Raw genomic sequence first — 25663 nt, forward strand, 5'->3', positions numbered from 1 at the left:
GCAGGGATGGGTCTTACAGCCCCTCTCAGCATGCAGCATGGGAGGGTTGCCTGCCACTTTCCCTGGTCCTGTGTGTCAATGGGTGTAGTGTGGGTGTGGGTCCTAGCAATGGGTGTAGTGTGAATTTACCAGGGGACCGGAGTTCACTCTCTTCCTCTCCCAGAATGGGGCATCACACCACAGATGGGGTGCAATGACCTGTGGCGACGGAAGCCTCAGGGGCGCCACACATGACACACACACGCGCCATAGTAACGCGCTTCCACTGTAAATAAACTGTACTACATTACTGACGGATTCCGTTTACGTCAAAATAGCGCAAGTGTGAAACTAGCCTTAGATGGTTGTCTGTGGAATGTTCTGCAATGCTGAGTCCACTTGGACACAGAAATCATCAAGATCCGCTGCTAGCAGATTCCTTTGCAATTGCTGATTAATGATGTCCCAGATGTGCTCGATAGCAGACACATCAAGAGGCGTTGCAGTCCATGGTAGAACATTTAGGCCACATAGGCTACTCACAATAGCAATAGCAACATGCAGCATAGTGTTCTTTTGTAAAAACCAGCTTCTGGATAATTTTGGAGAAATTACCATACCATTGGTTCCACAACCAATGCAATGTAACACTGATTTTTTTTTTACTTTACCTGGAATGAATACTAAATGGATCTGGCTAATGAAAATTATGCCACCCCACGCCATAATCCCAGAAGGACCTTGGTGATGTTCTGTTGTGAATGCACCTTCACAACATTGTCCACGTCTCTCCAGACGAATCTGTGACTATCATTGCATCCAAGACAAAGGCAGGACTCAACACTAAAGAGAATAGACCTCTATTCCAGCCCCAGGTCTTTATCTGTGGACAAATTGAGCAACACCATAAAAAGACCTACATAAGGCAATGTCACACCTGTCCTACTCCCGGGATTATAGTTGAGCAAGGCATAATGTACATTAGCCGATCCCTTCCTATCTTCATTCCAAGTACACTAATAGCTCGGCGTTACATTGATCTGGTCGTGGAACCAATTGTCCATGACAATACCAGGCTGCATGGTGCTCATGCTACTGTGAGTGGCCTGCGTGGCCTGATCGTACTACCATGGCCTCAAACGTCTCTAGATTTGTCTCCTACTGAGCACCTCTTGGACGTCATAAGACAGGAATTGCAAAGGGAGCTGCCAGTGGCGGATCTTGATGCCCAAGTGCATTTAGTCTGGCAGAACATTCCTCAGAGGAGCATTAATAACCTCATTGACAGAAGTTAACTAGTGTAAGTACTGAGATTTCTGTATGTGGCGCTCCTACTCGATTCTGAATAAATCGAGAGGTTTACAAAATTCTATATATAATTTTTCAACATCTGCATATCATTAACATTCAAAGACTTTTCCTTGTTGTTGTTGCAATGTCAATGACTAGTGTAAATATGTCCACCACTTTAGTAAATTTCGTTGCATAGCACTTTATGGCACTTTCCCATTTAAAAGACTTAGCCGGCATTTTGTCAGTATGCTCCTACAGAAGTGACAGGGAGATAAAATGATGCTATGTTTAGCAAAGCACCTAAAGGCAGGAAACAGAAAAATAAAAATGGGACTTTGTCCTAAGGTTTCAACGCAATTCCGTAGATTAAGACTATGATTCCATTGCATTTTAAGTAAAATTAGCCGCATTTAAGGTTTAAGCCTAATGTATGTGAATTCACGAAAACGCATGCCCATTGTGCATTTAAAAGACTATGTCAAATGTGCTTTATTTGATGTATATTTCCCTTTACACTTCTATGCAGATCCTCAAAAATGCATATAAAAACACAATTACATGTTTTTAAAAAAATGCATTAAAAAGCGCTGCGTCAAATCCGCACCATGGGCAAAGCGCATGATAAAACACAATAGACAGAGGAGATTGCTACTGCATATTACAACATGGACAACTACAAAAAAATAGCAATGAAGAAATCACTTTAACACTTTTTCTAATAAGGAAATATAGTTTACCCCCTTTGCGACAAGGCCAATTTTCATTTTTGTGTTTTCGCTTTTTCCTCCCCTTCTTCCAAGAGCCTTACATTTTTTATTTTGCTGTCCACATAGATGTATGAGGGCTTGTTTTTGCGGGACAAGATGTCCTATTGAATGACAGCATTCATTTTACCACATATCCTACTATAAAACTGGGAATAAGTCCAGATATGGGGAAATGGTGTGAAAAAAATAGAATTCTCATATGTTTTTTTGAGAATTGTTTTTACTGTGTACATTTTGTGCTAAAATTACCTCACAATAAGATTCTCCTCATCAGTATAACTATAGCAATACCAAAGGTCCAGATTTTATATTATTTTGATAATTAAAAAAAATCTAATATTTTTACCCCAAAATTTTGGGGGGATTGGCATTTTTCAAGATCTGTAACATTTTCATTCATCATTCGATGGAGCCGGGATGGCTTATTTTTTTGCAGGGTGAGATGAAGTTTTTATTGATACCATATTAGTATAGATAAGAAGCTTTGATCGCTTGTGACAGCATTTTTAGGGTATTGCAGCGACAAAAACAATTTAAAGGGAACCTGTCATGTTTTTTTTTCATATTAACCCGTTAACGACAACAAGCAGTAAAGTTACGTCCTAGCGGTCATAGTGTTAATCCCCACTGGCTGCTGCGGGCTGCCAGCGGGGATTTGTGCACATCTATCCATCTACAGTAATGTGAGTTCAAATACTGGTTATTCCCTGCATTAGGGTCTAGTGTAGACAGCGCACAGCGCTCAGTAGCCGCGTGGCCCGAATAGTGGAGGACAGTGAGATAATAGAATACAGAAGTTGATAATAATTAACTGCGCTGTTTGTACCTCCCTCATACGGGGGAGCTAGCAGTATTTTCAGCTTCATGTCCTTTCTCAGATGCACATCCAGTTGAAAACAATTGTGGAATATTGGGCCATTGGCTAGGCTAAATATTCATGTCACCGGCCTACCAGAGGCCATAACCAAGATATCGCTGGCGACACCATGACAACACTGCATTGCATCACCTGTGCATGAAGAAAGAAGAAGAAGACATTCATAGTGGAAACATGCAGGGATAGGTGAGTGGCGTATTTGTATTGTTTTTTTATGAGACATTATAAGTATGTCTCATAAAAAACAAAAGTACATACTGTATATGTAATAAAGTTAAAATTTTATTCTATTTATTAGTATTGTTGTTCTTCTGGGTGTTAGATCTCCCTCCTAGAGACGCTATAGTTCTTAGATATTATTAATGTACTAGAAGGTGGCCCGATTCTAACGTATCGGGTTGTCTAGAATGTGTATGTAGGTTAGCAGATTGAATAATAAGGTAGTGAATGGACTGGATGGGTTAGGTTTAATTTAGTATTGTTAATTGTTTATTGGTTTTAAAATGACAAAAAACAGAAGGAACAGTTTTAATAGATGAGTCTAATGTTTAATGATGTCCATGACTTGTAATGAAAGAAGGGCATGAACAGTGTACGTTAAGTAAAAATATGCTGATGCTGTGATGTGGCCCAATGCTGGTATGTGCCCCCATCGTGGTGCAGCCACCATCCTGACATGTTCCCCCATCCTGCGGGGTAAGGGCGCTTTCAAACTTACATTCAGCATAATCCGCCGCTATGGAGAATAGCGTAGTCCGTTAACGCACTGCGCTATTCTCCATAGACTTGTATTGACGACGCACTGTAACGCAAGTGTCTGTATTGCATTCGCTGGATGACGCTGAGTCATTATTTTGACACAGCAGAGGGCGGAGGGAACTCTACATGTAGCGTTTTTTGGGTTGTTAAAATAACGCACCTTGACAGATTCCGTTGGAATCCGCCAAGGTGTCTAATGATTGTCTATGGTGATGGATTTCGCCGCTTTGCGCTAAGCGGTGGAATCCACTGACAAATTCTATCACGTTCTACAGAGCATGCTCAGCATGTCCAGCAGAATGATCTACATAGTTTAAAATCACTCCTGGTCTCTTTCCCCCCTCTTCCCCCCTCTCTCATACTCACCGATCACAGGCGCGGTGCTGCACGGCTATCACAAAGCTCCAGCAGATTTTCCTCTTTTAAAAATGCCAGCCGTTCATTATTCAATCTCGTATTCCCTGCTTCCCCAGCCCACCAGCGCGTATGATTGGTTACAGTCAGACACGCCCCCACGCTGAGTGACAGCTGTCTCACTGCAACCAATCACAGCCGCCGGTGGGCGGGTCTATATCGTGCAGTAAAATAAATAAATAAATAATTAAAAAAAAACGACGTGCAGTCCCCCCCCAATTTTGATACCAGCCAAGATAAAGCCACACGGCTGAAGGCTGGTATTCTCAGGATGGGAAGCCCCACGTTATTGGGAGCCCCCCAGCCTAACAATATCAGCCAGCAGCCGCCCGGAATTGCCGCATCCATTAGATGCGACAGTCCCGGGACTCGACCCGGCTCATCCCGAATTGACCTGGTGCGGTGGCAATCGAGGTAATAAGGAGTTAATGGCAGCAGCCCATAGCTGCCACTAAGTCATAGGTTCATCATGGCAGGCGTCTCCCCGAGATACCTTCCATGATTAACCTGTAAGTTAAAGAAAATAAACACATACACCCGAAAAAATCCTTTATTTGGAATAAAAGACAAAAAATAACCTGTTTCACCACTTTATTAAACTCCCAAATACCCCTCCAGGTCCGACGTAATCCACAGAGGTCCCACGATGCTTTCAGCTCTGCTACATGAAGCTGACAGGAGCAGCAGTAGAACACGACCGCTCTCTATCAGCTCCACGCAGCAACTGAAGTGGGCCGCGCGGTCAGCTGTGCCCTCATTCAGGTGACCCGAGGACAGAGCTCTCAGGTGGAGGACTGCAGCTGTGGCCGCGGGTCACCTGAGTGACGGCACAGCTGATCGTGCGGCTCACTGCAGTCACTCAGGGGATTTGCGGTTACCTCTTTCTCTTCTTTTTCGGGCGAAACAAAAAAAAAAACAGGAATCCATTACTTTATTAGCACACTATTTGCAACGCATCCGTCACATGCGTCACACAACGCACTGTGACGGATGCCTCAGAACGCAAGTGTGAAAGCAGCCTAATGTGTGTGGGGGGCGGGGTGGATGGAGCTGAAGATGTCACTGCAGGGGACTGCATGGCTGGGGACAGGTGACTATCCAGGTGTGTGTGTTTGTGTGTGTGTGTGTGTGCGTGTTCGTGTTCGTTCAGTGTATACATGCGGAGGGCGGAGTGCGGGGGCGGAGCCGAGTGGGGTAATGTGTGCGGGGGGCAGAGTTCGGGGGGTGGAGCCGAGCGGGGCCATGGCACTGAGGACATCAGTGCCGGGGACTGCATGGCTGGGGACAGGTGACTATCCAAGTGTGTGTGTGTGTATGTTCAGTGTATACATGCAGAGGACGGAGTGCGGGGGGGTGGAGCCGAGTGGGGTAATGTGTGCGGGGTGCGGAAGCGAGCGGTGGGGTTATGTCGGCAGGGTTGTCGGTGTGAGCTCCCAGGGAATCGGGGCTCCGTGTGCGTGCGGGGAAAAGTGTCGAGCGTCGTCCTGTCGGCCCGTAGTTCGGGCTGTTCAGTTAGCTGAGCCATTGGCCGCAGGATCTTTAGTGCGCACGGTGTGGCGATGGTTGTCACTGTAATGACGTCATTTTGGAGCAAGACAGACAGACAGACAGAATAAGTCAATTATATATATATATATATATATATATATATATAGGGCACAATGGGGAAAATTATTAATGTACGGTGTCACAGTTGGGGACAATGTTACAATGGAGAAAATTATTAATACTGTATATGGGACAACAATGGGGGATATTAATGATATATTCCATAGTTGCCCAATACATTATTACTTTCTCCTTTAATGACCCTACACAATAGTGATGTATCTGTTGTCCCATACACTGATTATGTCCACTATAGTGGCTCCATAATTTTTTTAATGTCACCTATTCTGGCCCCATAACTGTGTGTGTCGCGGGCGGGGAGGAGGGTGTCAGCACACCGCGCTCACCCCTTCTGCTCGGGTCCGGCAGCTGCTCAGTGGTGGCTCGAGCGGTGGGCCGGATCCCGGGGTTTCCCGAGCGACACTCCTCGCCCGTGAGTGAAAGGGGGGTAGTTGGGTGTGGGGATTGTTATAGTTCGTGACGCCACCCACGGTTGTGGTGATTTCACCACCGCTGCTCAATATGGGGATCCCGGGAATGGTGATGTGGAGCAGCCAGTTGTTGTGTCGCCCCTCCGTGGGTAGGGGTTGGTGATCCCGGGGCCCAGTGGGGTGCAGGGGCGCAGGGGCAGCGCTGTGCCTTGCGGCACTGAGGTACTCACTCAGCCAGTAAACACGACACAGTTCTCGGTAAACAAACGGCTGGTTAGACGGGTCCCTCGGACGGTTCACGGTGCTGCGGTTCCCTGCAGTTAGCGGTGACGGTCTCTTCCCTGCACCTTTGAAATGTCTGTTTGGTAGCGGTGGATTCCCACCGGTTACCCGCTCCCCGACTGCAATCTGTGCCGGAGGAGCTCCACACTTTGCCCGCAGGCGCCAGCCCTGGGAAACTGGTGCCTTGGCGGTGGCGGTGTTTCCCCGTTGTGGTTGGACCTTTGCCGTCAATCAGGACTTGCTTGTTGGGGGATCTACGTCCCCTTCACTAACGGATTTAGCAATTTACAGCGACTCCAAGCCTTGCTGGGATCCGAAAGCCCCTGCTCTGGTGCTGACTGCCCTTTGTATACTGCTCCAGACCCCCGGATACACACAGCCTCCGTGGCCCTTCCAGCAACCTCCAGACAGTCCCACTGCAGATCTTCACCACTGTCTGCTGACCTTGCTGACTCCGTCTGGGCACACAGCCACAGACTAACTTCAGGCTTTCTTTCTTTACTGTCACTTCCTTCACTTTCACTTAGCTGTTTACTCTAACCCTGTCTAGACTACTCCTTCACTCTTGCCCTGCCTGGGCTCGACTCCGTTGTTTTCTCAAGCTCGTCCCTGAGCTGACTGCCTGGTTTCTTCCCGCCTCCAGAGTTGTGAGCTCCTTGGTGGGCGGAGCCAACCGCCTGGCCCACCCCCTGGTGTGCATCATCAACCTCTGGAGGAAGGCAACAAGGATTTGTGGGTTAGCTGGTGTACCTGCAGGGAATGTGGGGTGCGTGTGTGTTGTTATCTGTGTCCCCTGGCTTGCCCAGGGCGACACATGTGTTCTCCGACATCCACACAGTGCCCCCATTCTTTCTCCTGCACAGGCGTACTTCACTATGCCCTCAGGAGTGCAGATCAAAGTACAACTTCACAGGAACAAGATTAGCGGCACTGTATGGAAGACCTGATGAAGGACACCTTATCCTCATGAAGGAGGACGGTGAATATGGGGGAAGAAGAGGTGCCGAAAAAGACCAATGACACCCATTCGACTGGACTACGCTGTATGTTGGGGATTATAAAGTATTTTTTGGATATGCAAAGCAGGCTGGGGATTTATATACAGATTGCTAGACTGCTTGAAAGGAGCCATAAAAGGTGGTGGCCTTAGGCTATATTGGTGACATGTTCTCTTTAAAGTCTTTTGTGACCAATTATACAGGTTTGCCATGTACATTAGGCCTAAAGATATATGTTGATAGTGAAAAACAATGCCTTGCCAATTCTCATGTGTCCCCTAAACAGAAAAGCATGATAAAAAATACATTTCAAATTTGTTAGATCACTTTGTTGGGAAAAATCTACACTATACTCCTAACCACCCTGTTAAACAGACACCTAAGCAGCGAGATGATGCTCACCTTGTTGCTACATGATCTGTTGCTATATGATGCAAATTCTTAAAAAAATATTGATGTACAGAGAAGACAATTCATATAGATGTAGAAAATAAAGATTCTGATATAATTCATTCAGTAATACTCAGTGCTTCATGATTGTAATTACCCTTGTTTTACCTTTTGCAATAAAGAAACTGGAAAGCTTTTTCATGATCGTAGTTTGGAACACTTCATCTATAAAGGCAACTTGTTCTTGGATTTCTTCATTGCTGATAGTTTCCAGTGTCCCTGTATTCTTAACATAATTGTCCAGCAAAGAAATGAGCCGGGCAAAGGTTGGACGAGTAAATAGTTTGTCTTCATTGACATAGGTGAAAAGCCTAGGGGTGTAAAATATAAAATATAACTGTAAAGAGAATATATCATATATATATATATATATATATATATATATATATATTTTTTTTTTTTATTTACAGGGGCTGGCCACTACTTTGTTTTATTTTACAGATGGAAACATGTTTGACTTAAAACAAAAAAAATTAAAAACATATACCTTCCCATAGAACTGGTTGACAAGAAAAAAAATTAGTCTATGGGGTTACGAAGAGGACAACAGCCGCATTAAAGGAGCTGTAGGAATTTTTTGCAAGTACTGCTTGTGTACTGTATATGACAACATTCTCTGGCAATAGTGAGGCATTTTCTTACAAAAAAAACATGCAAGCCCAGCTATGTTTTTCCAAAACCTACATCAACTCAGTTAAAAGAATGTTGGCAAACATGTTATGGTCTGATGAGACCAAGATTTAACTTTTTTTCCATTATTCCAAAATGAATGTTTGGTGAAACGCCAACATCAAAAACATCATACCCACAGTGAAGCATGGTGGAGGCGGCATTATGCTTTAGGGCTGTTTTTCAGCAGTTGGAACTGGAGATTGAATCAAGGCAAAGGAAATTTTGAACAGTTACAAATATCAGTCAAGTTTTCATCAAAATCTTCAAGCCTCTGCTAAAAAAGAATTTCACCTTTCAGCATGACAACAACCCTAAGTATATCTCTAAATCAATAAAAGGAAGATGAAAGTTTTGGAATGGTCCAACCAGAGTCCAGACCGGATTGCAATTGAAAATCTGTGTGTTGACTTGAAGATGGCAGTAAACAAAAGATGCCCTAGCAGTCTGACAGATTTGAAGCACTTCTGCAAGGAAAAGTGGCCAAATATTGCTAATTCTAGATGTGCCAATTCTAGATATGCCATGCTGATAGACTCCTACCCAAAAGAACTGGATGTTGAAGTACCCATTGAATATATGACAGGAAAGTTTTGGTTTAAGGGTGTGCCTATTTTCAGTTGAATTGTACAAATTATGGGTGACATTAAAGGTGGAAAAAGTTCTGAAATTATTTTTCTTGGTATGATTTTTTACATGATAAAAACCTATTAACATCAGATTGTGCTAAAATGTAACTAGGGTAATTAAACTCAATGAATATTATTAAAAATACTGGTTGTGCCAATAAAGCATTGCTTTACTGTTTTTCGTTTTGGTTGCTTTATTGGCACAACCGATTTTTGTTTTAATGATAAAAACCTGGCATTTCAATAGGGGTGTGTAGACTTTTTATATTCAGTATATATAATTATTGAAAGACCAGTAAAAAAGTGAAAACCTAAAGAAGGAAAATCTCGCAGTCATGAAGGGGTTTAAGGACCATACCTAGGAAGAAGGGCTAACATGCTAATGAATACGCAGTGACGTCGCACATACCTCACTGTTCATGGCGGCCGGCGGAGGATGGATACGCTCTGCGCATGATCCGGAGTACCCAAGGCTTCCGATCATGCGAACTAAACTGATGCCGGGTTTAAGCTTCCCGATTTTAGTGAGGTACAGTGCGCATGACCGTAAGTGCTGAGAACTCTGGATCATGCCCAATGCGCATCCATCCTCCGACGGCCGCCATCAACAGTGAGGTATGTGCGGCATCACTGCGTATTCATTAGCAAGTTAGTACGCCCACAGGGGCATGCTACCATACTATGTGGGTCGACTAGCTAAGGGGAGAAACGCCCTTGGGACTAATCCCTGTGCTCATTAGCATAAGATAAAAGGTCTTTAGAAATACTTTTTCGAAAGATCTCTTTAACTATGCTACTATATACAGGGACGGTTAGGCAGGGATAAGCAATATACACCCAGAACTGCTCGTGGTAATGGGTGCATATTGCACCTCACTGGTTCCCTTTAAGTCTCACCCCATGTCCACATAATCTTGTATGGGGTTTTTGTAAGCCAAGGTCCATTTCAATTTTCATTTTCATTTTCAAGTCCATTTCAGACCAGAACCTAAATAAGCAACTTTAAATTGGTGTGTTCTTCTACTGTATATAGTGGTGTTTTTGCCATTGTCTTGCCTGTTATTACAAGGGAATGACCACTGAAGTGTGATCTATACAGAACAGAAAGCATGAACCTATTTTTTCAGTTAGTGGCAAGAGTGAATATTGTAAGATTTTAGAAATTTTAATATACAACCCCAAGACCCAAAAAAGCTGAGACAGTGTGTAATATGTAAAGAAAGCAAGAATGCAACGATATGAAAGTCTCTTATAGCCATATTTTATTCACATGAACATACAGCACAGATTAGACATTTTCTATTTCATTTGAAGAAATTAGCTCATTCAGAAATTGATGGCAGCGACATATATTATAAAGTTAAAACAGAACCATTGTGTAGCATCCCCTCTTCTTTTCACAGCAGTCTATGAATGTCTGGGAAGTGAGGAGACAATCGCTGCAGTTTTGGAGGAGGAAAATTGTCCCTTTCTTGTCTGATGTTGGCCATCAGTCTGGGGTCTTTGCCGGATTTTTCATTTCTTAATGTGCCAAATCTTTTCTGTTGGTGAAAGGTCTGGACTGCAGTTGGCCGGTTTATCACCCGAACAATTCTTCTGGGCAGCCATGTGTTGTGATGGATGCAGTATGTGGTTTATTCTTGTCTTGCTAAAATAGACATTGTCTAGGTGGAGAAATGGACATTGTCTAGATGGAGCATATGTTATTCTAAAACCTCTATACAATCCTTAGCATGGATAGTGCCCTTTACGATGTGTAGGTGTGACGCCCTGGACTAGCCAGGTAGTCACAAACATACCAACATACACACCCCCACCCTAGGCAGTTACAGCAGCCAAACACAAAACCCTTGTTGCCTCCCTCCAGAGTCTGATCTCCACACCAGGTGGGGCGGAGCCAGGCGGTTGGCCCCACCCACTGAGGAGTTCACAGGCCTGGAGGCGGGAAAAGCAGTCAGATAGAGTTTGGAGTTCAGTCTTGGAGGCGGAAGTGAGAGGTCACGAACTGCAAGTGTCTGGGTTGGAGCCCAGACACTGACAGCAAGGTTGGCAGACGGTGGTGGCCGTCTGCAGGAGTTAGTGGAACTCCGCAGAGCCGTAAGGACCGGGGTCGGGCGTCGGCCCACCGGTACCGGACAAGGGAACAGAGTGAACCTAAGCACACAAGCAGGGCCATCGGACCCCGACCAGGCTTGGAGCCACCGTCAATAGTCAAATCCGAATGTGACAGGAACCCCCGGGGTTCCCTAACTACCAAGTCCCGATTGAAGGCAAACGTCCACCCTGAGAGGATATACAGCCACCGCCACAGGCTAGAGATCCAAGGGCCAGCGCCTGAGGGCAAAATGGGCTCCTACGGCACCTATACGCCGGGGAGCGGACTACCGGTGGGCAACCACAGGAGTCAGAACATTTTAAAAGGTGCAGGGAAAGACAGCCACCATCAGCCATCCGGGGAGAGCAGAACAACAACACTGCAGCCGGCTGCGGGACCTGTCCATCCGGCCATTTTGGTTTACCTACGACTGTGTCAGTGATTGTCTGAGTGAGTACACCAGTGCCATCCGGCACCGCGCCACGCTGTCCCTGCAACCCTGCACCTCACCAACCCTGCCTCCCCGTTACACCATCGGGCCCCGGGATCACCAACCCTGCCCACGGAGAGGACAACATCTCAGCTGCACCCTACAATCTCTCCCGGGATCCCCGTTACCAGCAGCGGTGGTGCCATTATCACCACGACCCGTGGGTGGCGTCACAAACAATCTCCCTAACCAAACCACCCCCCTTTTCACTCACGGGTGAGGAGCGCTGCTCGAGTCCCCGGGTCCGGTCCACCGCTCGAGCCACCGAGCAGCAGCAGCAGAAGCCCCCGACCCGAGCGTGGCGAGCGCGTCCCCTCCGCCCGCGACATAGGCTGCCCATGCCATAGGCACTAATGCAACCACATATCAGAGATACAGAAACTGTGCGCTGATAACAAGCTGGATGGTCACTCTCCGTGGTTTCCATAAAGAATTTCTAATTTTGATTAATCTATAAACAAAACAGTTTTACATTTTGTCTTGGCCCATTTTAGATGAGCTTTGGTCCAGAGAAGATGGCAGTGTTTCTGGATTTTGTTTAAATAAGTTGGCTTCTTTGCATGATAGAGCTTTACCTTGTATATTTGGATTGAACAGCAAACTGTTCACAGAATATGATTCTGGAAGTACTCCTGAGGCCATGCAGTGATCTGCATGACCGAATCCTTTGCTAATCATATATACAAAATGTGCAATATGACTGAATAAAATACAGTATTTTTTATTAATGGATAATAAAACATAAATACACAATACTAGTAAAAAAAGTTTTGATATTAGACAGGTACAGGGCAGCAAAAACGCAATGTAACTGCAGCACTGAAAAATTGTCCAAAATGCACTCAGGAAGCAAACCACAGCACACCAAATACAGTCATGGCCAAAAGTTTTGAGAATGCTACAAATATTAATTTATACAAAGTCTACTGCTTAAGTTTTTCTAATGGCAATTTGCATATACTCCAGAATGTCATAAAGGGTGATCAGCTTAACAGCAATTGCTTGCAAAGTCAATATTGGCTAAGAAAATGAACTTTAACCCCCAAAACACATTTCAACATCATTGCGTTCCTGCCTTAAAAGGAGCAGCTAACATTGTTTTAGTGATTGTTCCATTAACACAGGTGTGGGTGTTGATGAGGACAGGGCTGGCGATCAATCAGTCATGATTAAGTAAGAATGACACCACTGGACACTTTAAAAGGAGGCTGGTGCTTGGTATCATTGTTTCTCTTCAGTTAACCATGGTTATCTCTAAAGAAACACGTGCAGCCATCATTGCTCTGCACAAAAGTGGCCTAACAGGGAAGAGTATCGCAGCTACAAAGATTGCACCTCAGTCAACAATCTATCGCATCATCAAGAACTTCAAGGAGAGAGCTTCCGTTGTTGCCAAAAAGGCTCCAGGGCGCCCAAGAAGGACTAGCAAACGCCAGGACCGTATCTTAAAACTGTTTCAGCTGCGGGATCGGACTACCAGCAGTGCCGAGCTAGCTCAGGAATGGCAGCAGGCTGGTGTGAGTGCTTCTGCATGCACTGTGAGGCGGAGACTGCTTGAGCAAGGCCTGGTTTCAAGGAGGGCAGCAAAGAAGCCACTTCTCTTCAGAAAAAACATCAGGGACCGACTGATATTCTGCAAAAGGTACAGGGAGCGGTCTGCTGAGGACTGGGGTAAAGTCATTTTCTCAGATGAATCCCCTTTTCGATTGTTTGGGACATCTGGAAAACAGCTTATTAGGAGAAGAGGTGAGCGCTACCACCAGTCTTGTCTCATGCCAACTGTTAAGCATCCTGAAACGATTCATGTGTGGGGTTGTTTCTCAGCCAAGGGAATTGGCTCACTCACAGTCTTGCCTAAAAACACAGCCATGAATAAAGAATGGTACCAGAATGTCCTCCAAGAGCAACGTCTCCCAACTGTCCAAGAGCAGTTTGGCGCCCAACAATGCCTTTTCCAGCATGATGGAGCACCTTGCCATAAAGCAAAGGTGATCACTTAATGGCTCATGGAACAAAACATAGAGATTTTGGGTCCATGGCCTGGAAACTCCCCAGATCTTAATCCCATTGAGAAGTTGTGGGCAATCATCAAGAGACGGGAGGACAAACTAAACCATCAAATTCTGGCAAAATGCAAGCATTGCTTATGCAAGAATGGACATCTATCAGTCAGGATTTGGTCCAGAAGTTGATTGAGAGCATGCCAGGGAGAATTGCAGAGGTCCTGAAGAAGAAGGGTCAACACTGCAAATATTGACTTGCTGCATTAACTCATTCTAACTGTCAATATAACCTTTTGGTACTCATAATATGATTGCAATTATATTTCTGTATGTGATGTAAACATCAGACAAACACAATTAAAAACCAGAGGGCAACAGATCATGTGAAAATGTAATTTTGGTGTCATTCTCAAAACCTTTGGCCATGACTGTAGGCATAAATCATGTATTAATGAATATATAAAAATGGAACTGTAAAAAGCCCTAATAATCAGTAGTACACCTGACACATAGTCACATAGCCCTGGTAAAGTCCTAAGTAAAGCCCCGGTAATCAATAGTTTACCACATTAAATAGTGATCACATAATCATATAGTGCAGCTCTGTAGCATATAAAGAGTGTAACAAGTGTGGTGTGTCCTAACATACCATGGGTGTAACCTAGAGGGTAGCCTTATAAAAGACAAAGTAAGAATCAGCCAAGGGTGTAATAAAGAATCCAAAACTATAGTTACAACCTCTAAAGGGTGGCTTTGCATTGTACATAATACAAGTCAGCCAAAGGTGATTTACCAGCATGATATCCTGGTGATTGGGCTATCATGCTGGTTTTGGATTCTTTATTACAACCTTGGCTGATTCTTACTTTGTCTTTTGAAAGGCTACCCTAGAGGTTACACCCATGGTATGTTAAGACATACCACTCTTGTTACACTCTTTATATGCTACAGAGCTGCACTATATGACTATGTGATCACTATTTAGTGTGGTATACTATTCATTACCGGGGCTTTACCTAGGACTTTACCACGGCTATATGACTGTGTCAGGTGCTCTATTTATTATTAGGGCTTTTTACAGTTTCATTTTTGATATATATAAGGACAGGCAACAAGCAGGAGAGACTTGTTTGGGCTAAAGAACACAAGGAATGGACATTAGACCAGTGGAAATCTGTGCTTTGGTCTGATGAGTCCAAATTTGAGATCTTTGGATCCAACCACCGTGTCTTTCTAGAAAAGGTGAACAGATGGACTCTATATGGCTGGTTCCCACCGTGAAGCATGGAGGAGGAGGTGTGATGGTGTGGGGGTGCTTTGCTGGTGACACTGTTGGGGATTTATTCAAATTGAAGGCATACAGAACAAGCTTGGCTACCACAGCATCTTGCAGCGGCGTGCTATTCCATCCGGTTTGCGTTTAGTTGGACCATCATTTATTTTTCAACAGGACAATGACCCCAAACACACCTCCAGGCTGTGTAAGGGCTATTCAACTAAGAAGGAGAGTGATGGGGTGCTACGCCAGATGACGTGGTCTCCACAGTCACCAGACCTGAACCCAATCGAGATGGTTTGGAGTGAGCTGGACCGCAGAGTGAAGGCAAAAGGGCCAACAAGTGCTAAGCATCTCTGGGAACTCCTTCAAGACTGTTGGAAAACTATTTACGGTGGCTACCTCTTGAAGCTCATCAAGAGAATGCCAAGAGTGTGCAAAGCAGTAATCAAAGCAAAAGGTGGCTACTTTGAAGAACCTAGAATATAAGACATATTTTCAGTTGTTTCACACTTTTTTAAGTATTTCATTCCATATGTTTTAATTCATAGTTTTGATGCCTTCAATGTGAATCTACAATTTTCAGAGTCCTGAAAATAACGAAAACTCATTGAATGAGAAGGTGTGTCCAAACGTTTGGTCTGTACTGCATAATATATATATATATATATATATATATATATATATATACAAACATTGTTCCACAATTTTTAAACCCTCTTGCTCAGAGATTGGAGAACCTCTGACCATCTAGTTGACAATTGATTCTCCAGCTGATATTAGTATCATTTACTTTTCCAGCTTTTTCTTAACCCTGTCACAACTTTTTTGAGATGTGTTGCTACCAATGATATCTAAAGCAGTTACTTTTTTCAAATGAAATAGAAAGATGTCCGACTTTAAACCTCTGTTCTGTGTTCTGCGGTGAATAAATAAGGCTTTATGAGATTTCCAAATCATTACATTCTTGTTTTCTTTGCATTTTAAACTGAATCCTGATATTTGGGGAATTGGGATTGTACTATAAATGTAAAAAAGAGCAGTCTCTCTACTTTATTTGGAGGCACCTGGAACGTTGCAAGTTTTTATATATATACTGCACATTGCTATTAAATAATTCTGGACCCTTTACAGATTACAGCGGTAGTTTGATCCGGTGTTATATGGTATCTGTATTACATCACCATTATACCATATTATTATAGTTGGTTGTTGCCACCGGCCGGGGCATTACAACAGACTAATCAGAGAAAACCTGCTGTGTTAACTTGATATATTAATATTAATATTGTAATCACTATTATTCGTTTTTTATTTTTTATTTTTATTTCTTATGGTTCTATGTACTGTGATTTATTGTTCTTATCCTATCTAGAACAAGGATAGCAACAAATTGTCAATAAAAAGGTTTTTTGTTATAACCCTTTTCTAGCGCTGGTTTTTGAGGATTTTTTATAAAAAAATCCCATTTATAGATTTTGTGCTATCAGGCAAATTGAAGGGGCCTTTTTGTCATTTAACCTAGCTGCAAGAGTATAAGGGTTATTAGGTCAAGCGCTGACAATTGCCTACGGGCAGTATATAATTAATTTATACTATAAATGTAATATAACTGCTAGAACATGTCACCATGTAGTCAGCTTACTTTTGGCTGGAATAGTCTGTCCCTGTGCCAGTCTCGGAACTAGATGCATTGTACTGAAGGTTCAGGATAATGTCTTTATAGCCAGCTCTGTTCACATCATCGAAATACAGCTGTTTAGACAGGTTCTGAATCTCATCATTAGTGACAGCAAGACGTGATGTGGGAGATTTCTCTGTCAATAAAGGAACAAAAGAGTTATTGAAACAGATCTTTCCACATTAGTTAATCTACAAGCAGACAGTCTTTGAGCCAGTTTTAATTTGGACTATCAGTGCATTATTTAAAGGAGATGGTAGGCACAAATGTGGTGGATTGGAAGATGGAGACCGAATCATCACAGAATTCAGCAGATTTGTGGATCCTGGAGACCCCTATTTAAGGCACAAAAGAAATACTTAGGTGTTTTTGGAATTGTTTTCTGGTTATGATTCTTGTCTCTCCTGGAAGTATAAGGGGTACTTTACACGCTGCGACATCGCCACCAATATATCGTCGGGGTCACGTCGTTAGTGACGCACATCCGGCGCCGGTTCCGACATCGCAGCGTGTAACACTAAGGAGCGACGATCAACGATCGCAAAATCGTTCCAAAACGGTGATCGTTGACACGTCGTTCATTTCCTTAATATCGCTGCTACCCCCGGTACAATGTTGTTCATCATTCCTGCGGCAGCACACATCGCTGTGTGTGACACCGCGGGTGCGACGAACATCTCCTTACCTGCGTCCACCTGCAATGCGGAAGGAAGGAGGTGGGCGGGATGTTACGTCCCGCTCATCTCCGCCCCTCCGCTTCTATTGGCCGGCCACTTAGTGATGCCGCAGTGACGTCGCTAAGACGCTGAACGCACCTCCTCCTTGAGAAAGGGATTGTTCGGTGGTCACAGCGACATCACTGCACAAGTATGTGTGTGTGATGCTGCCGTAGCGATAATGTTCGCTACGGCAGCGATTACCAGATGTCGCACGAGCGACAGGGGCGGGTGCTATCGCGCTCGACATCGCTAGCAATCGCTAGCGATGTCGCAGCGTGTAAAGTACCCCTTATTCTCAACTAAATTGGCACTTAAAGGTAATGTGCATCATAAAATGTGCTATTATTTAAATCAGGATTTTATTTTCTTTTATTGGATGATTTTTTAAAAAATTATGCTTATTACTATCTATATCAGTGGCCCCAACCTATACCTCGGGAGCCAAATGTTGGGCTCGTGATGTGTGGCTCACGGCTGTCTGCCAGATAGTACATTTGCACCAAGTCTTGCAAACAGCTATGAAGATCAGGTCTCCAGATGGGGACATCTGTGACTAGCCTGTCATGGGAGTAATGAGAAATTGACGCAGGGGCACCTAGACTGGCCCTCAAACTGGTCACCCTGTGCTGTCCCTTATCATAGAGGTACGCCCTATGGTGCACAGCCAGCGTGACCTTAATTCCTGTCTGAACTCTGGTCTAACACCCCCTCTCCCCCACCTCTGGGGAGGGTCGGGACCAAAGAAAAACCCCCAACAAACAACGCAGACAGGGGAGAACCAAAACACATTCACACTGCAAACACACACAGGGGAGAGACAACACGTGCACAGGAAGAAATAAGATACAGGAGGAAATAAACTGACCACATTGATATGTCCACACCATACAAGATATCATACAACTGATCACCAGAAACTGGCTCACACACTAAGGCTAGGTTCGCACACTGCGTCCTTTTGACGCTGCGTTTTTGTGCGTTTTTGGTCGCTAAAACGCACAAAAACGCACCTGCGTCGAAAAACGCATCAAAAAACGCATGCGTTTTTGCCTCGATTTGGTGCGTTTTTGGCTGCGTTTTGCTGCGTTTTTGATCTCTGCGTTTTGCTGCGTTTTTCAAATGCATTGCATGGGCGGAAAACGCAGAAAAACGCAGGAAAGAACTGACATGTCCATTTTTTTTTTTTAACTCAAAAACGCAGTTAAAAAAAACAGATGTGTGAGGACAGCAAAAATGAAAACTCATAGACTTTGCTGAGGAAGCAAAGTCCTGCAGTTTTGAGGCCAAAAACGCACCCGAAAAACGCGCAAAAACGCCGCGAAAAACGCACTGTGCGCACATAGCCTAAAGACTGGAATCGCTGGAGCTATAATCGGCGATGACGAGTAACTGGACCCAGCCCCTTATAAAGGGTGGGGGCGGCTGTGAGGGTCATTAGTAGCATGAGCTCCTAGCAGCAGTTCACAAGCCAGCAGGAATTAACTCCTACTAGACTGATGAGCAGTGAACAAGAAACAGCTAATGCCTGGCTCTGGCTGAGCAACTAAGAGACACCAGATTGCCTGTCAGACTCTGCAGTATGAACAGAGTTCGACACCACCATGACACTTAGCGAGTGCAGAGCAGAATGCCACATGACATAGCACCACAGAGAAGAGCAGATCTGGATAGAGGTAGGAACCCCTGGATATTATTATACTGCCTCAGTGTCAATTGTTTTTGCCATTTGGGTTTTGCACTGCAAAGCTGAGTTTTTGACCAAAGTTCTGCCAGAAAAAGGCTGCAGTTTGAACTGCATAGTGCGGACAAGAAACCCAAATTCCCATAGACTTTGCTTGAAAAGCAGAACACAACCATTTTGACATTAAACGCTGCAGTTGAAAAAGCAGCAAAAAAGCAGGTAAAAAGCAGGTAAAAAGCAACGTGCGGACATAGCCTAAGGAAGGATTCTAGAAATTGCCTGGTAAATTGTTTTGATAGAAATTCAGCAACAGCATAGACCTGATAGGTAGAACATGTACATGCATAGAAACATGTTTTGTTGGCCATGCTGGGTAATATTTATTTTGTCCAGTTCAAAATAGTCACCTTCTATTATTTAAAATCATTCCCAGTCACTTGCACTATACAGAAAAACATGGCCAGCAGTCCAGAACAATAAGGCAGGAACAATAGAGCAAGAGACTAAGCAAGGAAAGAAATGTTTTCCTGCCTGAGTTTTGTTTGAAACTATTTCCAACATTTTAAGTAACATTGCCTTTTTATAGGACATGATGCTGGCATCTTATGAGGAACTACACATTTAGTAAGATTATTAAATAGATTATAATTTGCAAACTAACAAACACATAAATACATAATAATAACAATACTAATAAGAACAAAAAGAACAAGAAAATCATTGTAAACATTAAAAGTAAGAAAATGTTCTTAAAACAAACATTAAAGAGTCAACATTTCATGAATACGGATAATAGAAATGGCACTTTAAAATGGGTAAAATACAAAATTAGGCAGTTCTTTGTGTATTATAACAACACCGAGACATCGTTTTTCAGAGATCCAAGTGTTGCTGCTGTGACACAAATCTTAAAATGTATCCATCTGAAAGTAAACTTATACAAATCAAATAGTAAAAACTCGAGAATTGCCCCTGATTTGTGAATTCTCCCACCAGAAGACCTACAAGATTTTCATACATCTCTTGGTAATCATTAAGAGGTGTACAATAAGCTCAGTAGTATTTTCTAGGTTTACACCAGACACAACTAAACTTCAAGCACTACAGGTAACAACCAACTTCTTAGAATAGCTTGAATATGAAAAATACATATTACTGTGAAGAAAATGTGCAAAAATCTAAAAAGAATATAAAGTAAGTAAATATGTCATACAATTTATAAAAGCTTTATCTGAACAACTGTATAGAAGAGATAGCATATAAACTGGTTTCTCACTTGATCTCGGCAGCTTAGCTCCACTAATTTACGCATGGTAAGAGCCACAGCAGGACAAAAGTGCTCTTCATGGTGTAGGATCTGAATTTAAAATCCCTCTGACTTTACTCTTACCACATGTCTTTTATAGACCTCTTTTCTCAGTGACCTCATGGGGCTGGCACATTTAGAAAACTAACCCTGTGTATCCCAAAAGCCTTGCACATTACGGTAATGCTAGACTAGACCTAGTGTCCATGAAAACAGTAACGTCTTATATCACTTGTGAACTACTGTCTGGATGGTCCCAGTCATGAAATCAAATCCCAATTTATTTATTTATTTTATTTTAGTTAAATTATACATTTTTTGTTCTATTTTTTTGCATTCTAAGTTGTTCCCTTTTTCTGAGTGCTGTTGCAAAGGTAAGCTACTCTTTCTACATGATCACTGTCGTGTTACAACAAACTGCATATTAGCACACACTACACATCTCCACCCTACTGTGTGGTCATTCCTCCACTGACTCAGCTCCTGTCTTCCTCTATTACCACTCTAGACCCTTCTGCGTGCTCAGTCCTCCCTGTCTCAGGCTGCTGATATGATTCTTCACTGTCGCCTGCTTTGTGACATTTAAGGTAGTAAGTAGCAGCAGGGTCCCTCTCGGGATCCTCTACTGCAGTGCTCCCCAACTACAGTCCTCAAGGACCACCAGCAGTGCATGTTTTCAGGATTTGCTTGGTATTGCACAGGTGATAATTTCATTACCTGCACGGGTGATGGTTCCAACACCTGTGCAATACTCAGGAAATCCTGAAAACATGCAGTGTTGGAGGTCCTTGAGGACTGGAGTTGGCAAATGCTACTCTACTGAGCCTGACAACACAAGTCAGAATCTACCAGATAATATAGCAAGAAATGTTCTCTCCAAACTCTTATACCGAGGGAGATGACTATAATTATTTCTATTACTTGTAGACTACATTCTGTTATACACCAATTCTACCTACTTCAAAATTCAGTTTCTTAACCTACTACTACGAGTTGACAATCCTATTGGTAGGGTATCATTCACAGCTGCTGGTTGTTTTATGCAGCTGATACTCTGATTCTGCCCATTTAACCCCTTAGAGGAAGTTCTCCTCCAGCATTGTAAAGTTATTATAACTAGTGCTCCCCTCTATCACCCTAGCAAGATGCAAGGCTAGAAGGCAGATGGTCATAGTTATCCCATCAGAGAAGGCAAAATCTAAGAGGTTGACTGTCAGGGAAAAATACCTGTAATAGAGAAGTGTAATATTGATAACCTATGCTAAGTCTTAGTCAACCATTTACCATTACGGAAATCAAAGGTCAATGTTATCTTCATATTGTACACTGTATACAATTCAGCACAGACATATTGGGTAACATGCTATTCAACAATTAATCCTCCAATGTTCACAGGTGGATGCACATGACTTTAACCTCAAAGTCTGGTATGTTACAGATAAAACTATTCAGGCAAAGTTACGAGTCATAGGATGGCCAATCTCTTTGCTGATCACTAGTTTGCCCAAAGCTGAAACTAATCTCTTCCTTCATCCAACAATAGTCTCTCTGTAGCTAAATTCTCCCACACCTCAGTTCTTCTTAGCTTATTTCTGAGCTGACATTTCTCGCAGACCACCCAGAGCTGACTCCTTCCAGTATTGGCGACTTCTCAACTCAAACTGCCATTGTGTGCACCTGCACAGCGTTCCACTAGATGGCAACGAGTCCTTTTGTCAGCTCATTGCCATCTTTTCGGTGACGTTTCCTAGACTTTGATAGGAGACACTACAATGGCACTGTTTGCCTAGGGGCAACTAACAGTGCTCTAGGTGACACATTGTTTCTACAAACTTCTCAAAGCATCGACAATCATGATGTACAAGCCCACTACAATTTCCATAATGGACATGATGAGACCTAAAAGTTACATAGGACAACAGGTTTACTAGGACCTTAACAAGGAACAAGTGTATTGAACATCTTTGTTGCCAAAATCACTGATCTCTCAACTTCCTTTCTTCAATTTCCAACAACGTTGTGCTGCAGCACTTCAGCACTATAGCACTCACACCAGCTCCAGCGCTTCTATACCTCCTTGTGTATCAGGGCACACAACTCAGATATGCCTCGGTACTCATGGTGCTAAGACAGTGTAGGAGCAAAACACAACAAACACGTTATACATACAGCATTGGAGATGAGTGAATGTTTTGAAATCCCATGTGATCTCTTTGCCAGAAAATTTGATTTGTAGCAAATTAATTAGCTGGAAATTGGAGGTAGTGCAAAGTTTACATTTGATTTGAAAAGATATGTAGGAATGTATACAACCCCATTTAAGTTCTTTAATGCAAATACAGTCTTAGTAACATCAAAATGTCTTCAACATAAAGTATCTAGCTAGGGATAAACAGATGGTAACCAATGGTTGCCATCAGTCCGCTTAATAACACACTGCACTGTCAGACTTTTTTACTTCTAAAAATGATCTCTTTTTGAAGGCAAATATCAATATATATATACACATACATTGTATTGAGAGGAAGCCATGACTTATTAATAAGGCTAGGTTTCCATTTCCGTTGTTTTAAATCCATCAAGTCCGTCAGCAACGGATCAGTAGATTTTTAGATGTCAACTGACGCAACGGATGTGTTTTTCACAGGATTCCGTTCACAGGAATCCTGTGAAAAAACTGATCTGTTGCGTCCGTTACTTCCGCTGTGCGTCTGTTTTTTGACGGATCCGTCATGATCCGTTTGTGTTTGGGACAGCCCAGTGGGTGTGCCAAACATGCTGGGCATGCTCAGTAGAGCATGACGGAATCCAGCGCTGGATTCCGTCGAAAGACGGATTACGACGGAATCCAGCACCATAGACATACATTACAAGCTTGACGGATTGCGACGGATTCCTGCGTGGTGCATTAATTTTGACGACCCAAAAAACGTTACATTCTGCGTTGTTTCTGCCCGGCGGTCAGTCCAAAGACTGACCGCTGTGCAGCGGATGCAACGCAAGGTCATCAGTCGCAATCCACCACTAATACAACTCTAGGGGAAACAACAGAATCCGCCAAACGGATTGTGACTGATACATTTTGGCGGAAATGTGAACCTAGTCTAAGTGATGATCCAAGAAAAATCTCTTTTTGGGGAGTAGCAACAGGTTTGGTGTTTTCAAATAGCAGAAGAAGTGAAGGGTTTTTAGTTAATTATTACCGTAATTATCCCTTATTATGGAGTATCAACATGTTTGGTCTAAAGTACATAACCAATGGGGAAGCACTAGGGCCTACACTGTAAGGTCAATGAATATGTAATGGAAAGCAGTAGTCCAGAGGCCAGACAGCATATGGATCTTTTTAGCAAGCCTGTGACCACTTTAAAAAAAAATGTATTCAATTATTTTCTTTTTGCAGTAGTAAGACTAACTAAAAATAATGAGAAGATAAAGAAGTCAATGGCTTATTTGAGCTGTGACAACACATTTTTGTTGTAAAAAATATAAAATTTCTTTCCCACTGCACAAAAAGCAATGGTTTCTAACAAATTGGACAAAAATGTTCCCTATTTTGGGATGAGAAACAGGTTTGTTGTTTAGAAAGTGAAGAAGCAATCGTTTTTAAATTATCTATTCATAAATTATCCCTTTTTGGGGATCGGCAACAGGTTTCTTATTTCAAACTAAATAAAAATAGAGCTTTAAAAAGTTGCCCAAAATGATGCATTTAACTGGAATAATTTCAAGTTTCTTATATATACGGTACTCTAGACAGTGAAGGGTTCCCAGCAGCAGTACTGTATGAGCTAGCGAACAGAATGGACAGAGAAGATATGTGTGGCTGTCTATTGGCAGCGTCAGTAACAGCCCAATATTGAATATTAAAGACAGGAAGATGTCAAGCTGCGCAGAGCTAGCACCCGCAGACAAAGCAGCAGGTGTGCCACGCTCTGGGAGGATCTCTGGCAAGTCTGGGATAAGAAAGTCTTATTGTGCACAGGTCTGTATCTTATGTTTAAATGTACTGTATTTGCTTTCCTTTGGTGCTGTAGGGGTTAAGGACTTTTTCCTATCTGGCTATCCTTTGGAGCCTTAATCCCAGGTGCAGATTTTTGGGACCACTCCCCTTCGCTAGAAACAGTTACCTGTCTTAACATCTGATGTCAGTTACAAATATCTAAGCTGTCCACTTTGGAAGTAGTCAGTCTCTGGAAAAAGTTGAAGTTTTGTGACAATTGCAGCTATGGTGTTAGCTACTTTTGAGTTGCTTGGAGTGTTTTCCTTTTGTATTTCTTTCCCCCGCCTGTCTACCTCCCTTTGTATTAGATTCTTGTTGTGGGGAGACTAGTGTTTCCACCTGCCTTTTCACTAGCCAAGGTGAGTTCAGAGCAAGCGAGGGCCTAGGCAGGTGATCGGCAACGGGGTGAAATAACTAGGATAGGGACATTAGGGAGTGCAGAAATCTGCCTCTGGTCAGTGCAAGAGGTAACCCCGCTCCCCTCTCCCTTGCGCAAGGGCCCTCCATTGTATAGTGTTCCCGGTGTATTCTGTTTGTTGAAGCACTTTCTGGGTGTTCCCTTATTCCTGGCAAAACCCTGGTAATCACTGCATGACAAAAGTATAGAACATAATGGACAGGCAAGAGATGTCCATATGCGTAGGGCCAGCACTGGCAGCAACAGCACAATATACATAGAACATGATGGATCAACAGGGTATAACCAATTGTGTAGGGGCAGCAAAAGAATAGAGAACATACCAAAAAGACAGTCAGATGGTAAGGCCAGTCTGATCATTAGCATCTGCTGTAGTTGAATGAAAATCAATAAAGTGGAACGTCTGCTCAACTGTGTGAAGTTTCATTCCGGAAGAATGATGTATGTTAAACAAGTTTAATGGTAACTTTGGCACAGAAAAGATGAAAGCTTCTAAAATGTTGCTCAAATAATATTTTATTGAACGCCAATCTAGAAAAGACAGATTAAAGTCCAACATTTCGGGCTTTGTCAAGGCAATCTATAAGTGTTATAACCAAAATGAATGTATCAAAATGAAAATAAACAAAAATATTTACAACATAAAATAATTACAAACATATTTATACATGAAAAATATAAGTCAGAGAAGTAATCTTCATAGTGGTTGTAGTATAAGCTAAACAGGAAGATATAAAAATCACATGGATAACATCAGCACAATACAGTACATAGTCCAAAGACGGAGTATTAGGACAATCTCCGTAGAATTAATATTTTTATACATTAATAAGTA

General features: G+C 42.9%; 1 protein-coding gene across 1 annotated transcript in view; it reads right to left on the reverse strand.

Moving 5' to 3' along the window:
- The window catches only part of LOC142290518 (uridylate-specific endoribonuclease D-like), a 58619-nt gene extending 38171 nt beyond the window's left edge, over positions 1–20448 (reverse strand). The window contains 4 exon segments of the mRNA XM_075334477.1: positions 7967–8169; positions 16666–16837; positions 20378–20405; positions 20407–20448. Of these exon segments, the coding sequence (XP_075190592.1) occupies positions 7967–8169; positions 16666–16837; positions 20378–20405; positions 20407–20448 (445 nt within the window).
- Between the last annotated feature and the right edge of the window lie 5215 nt (positions 20449–25663).

Source organism: Anomaloglossus baeobatrachus, chromosome 2 (assembly GCF_048569485.1).
Source record: "Anomaloglossus baeobatrachus isolate aAnoBae1 chromosome 2, aAnoBae1.hap1, whole genome shotgun sequence".
NCBI lineage: Eukaryota > Metazoa > Chordata > Amphibia > Anura > Aromobatidae > Anomaloglossus > Anomaloglossus baeobatrachus.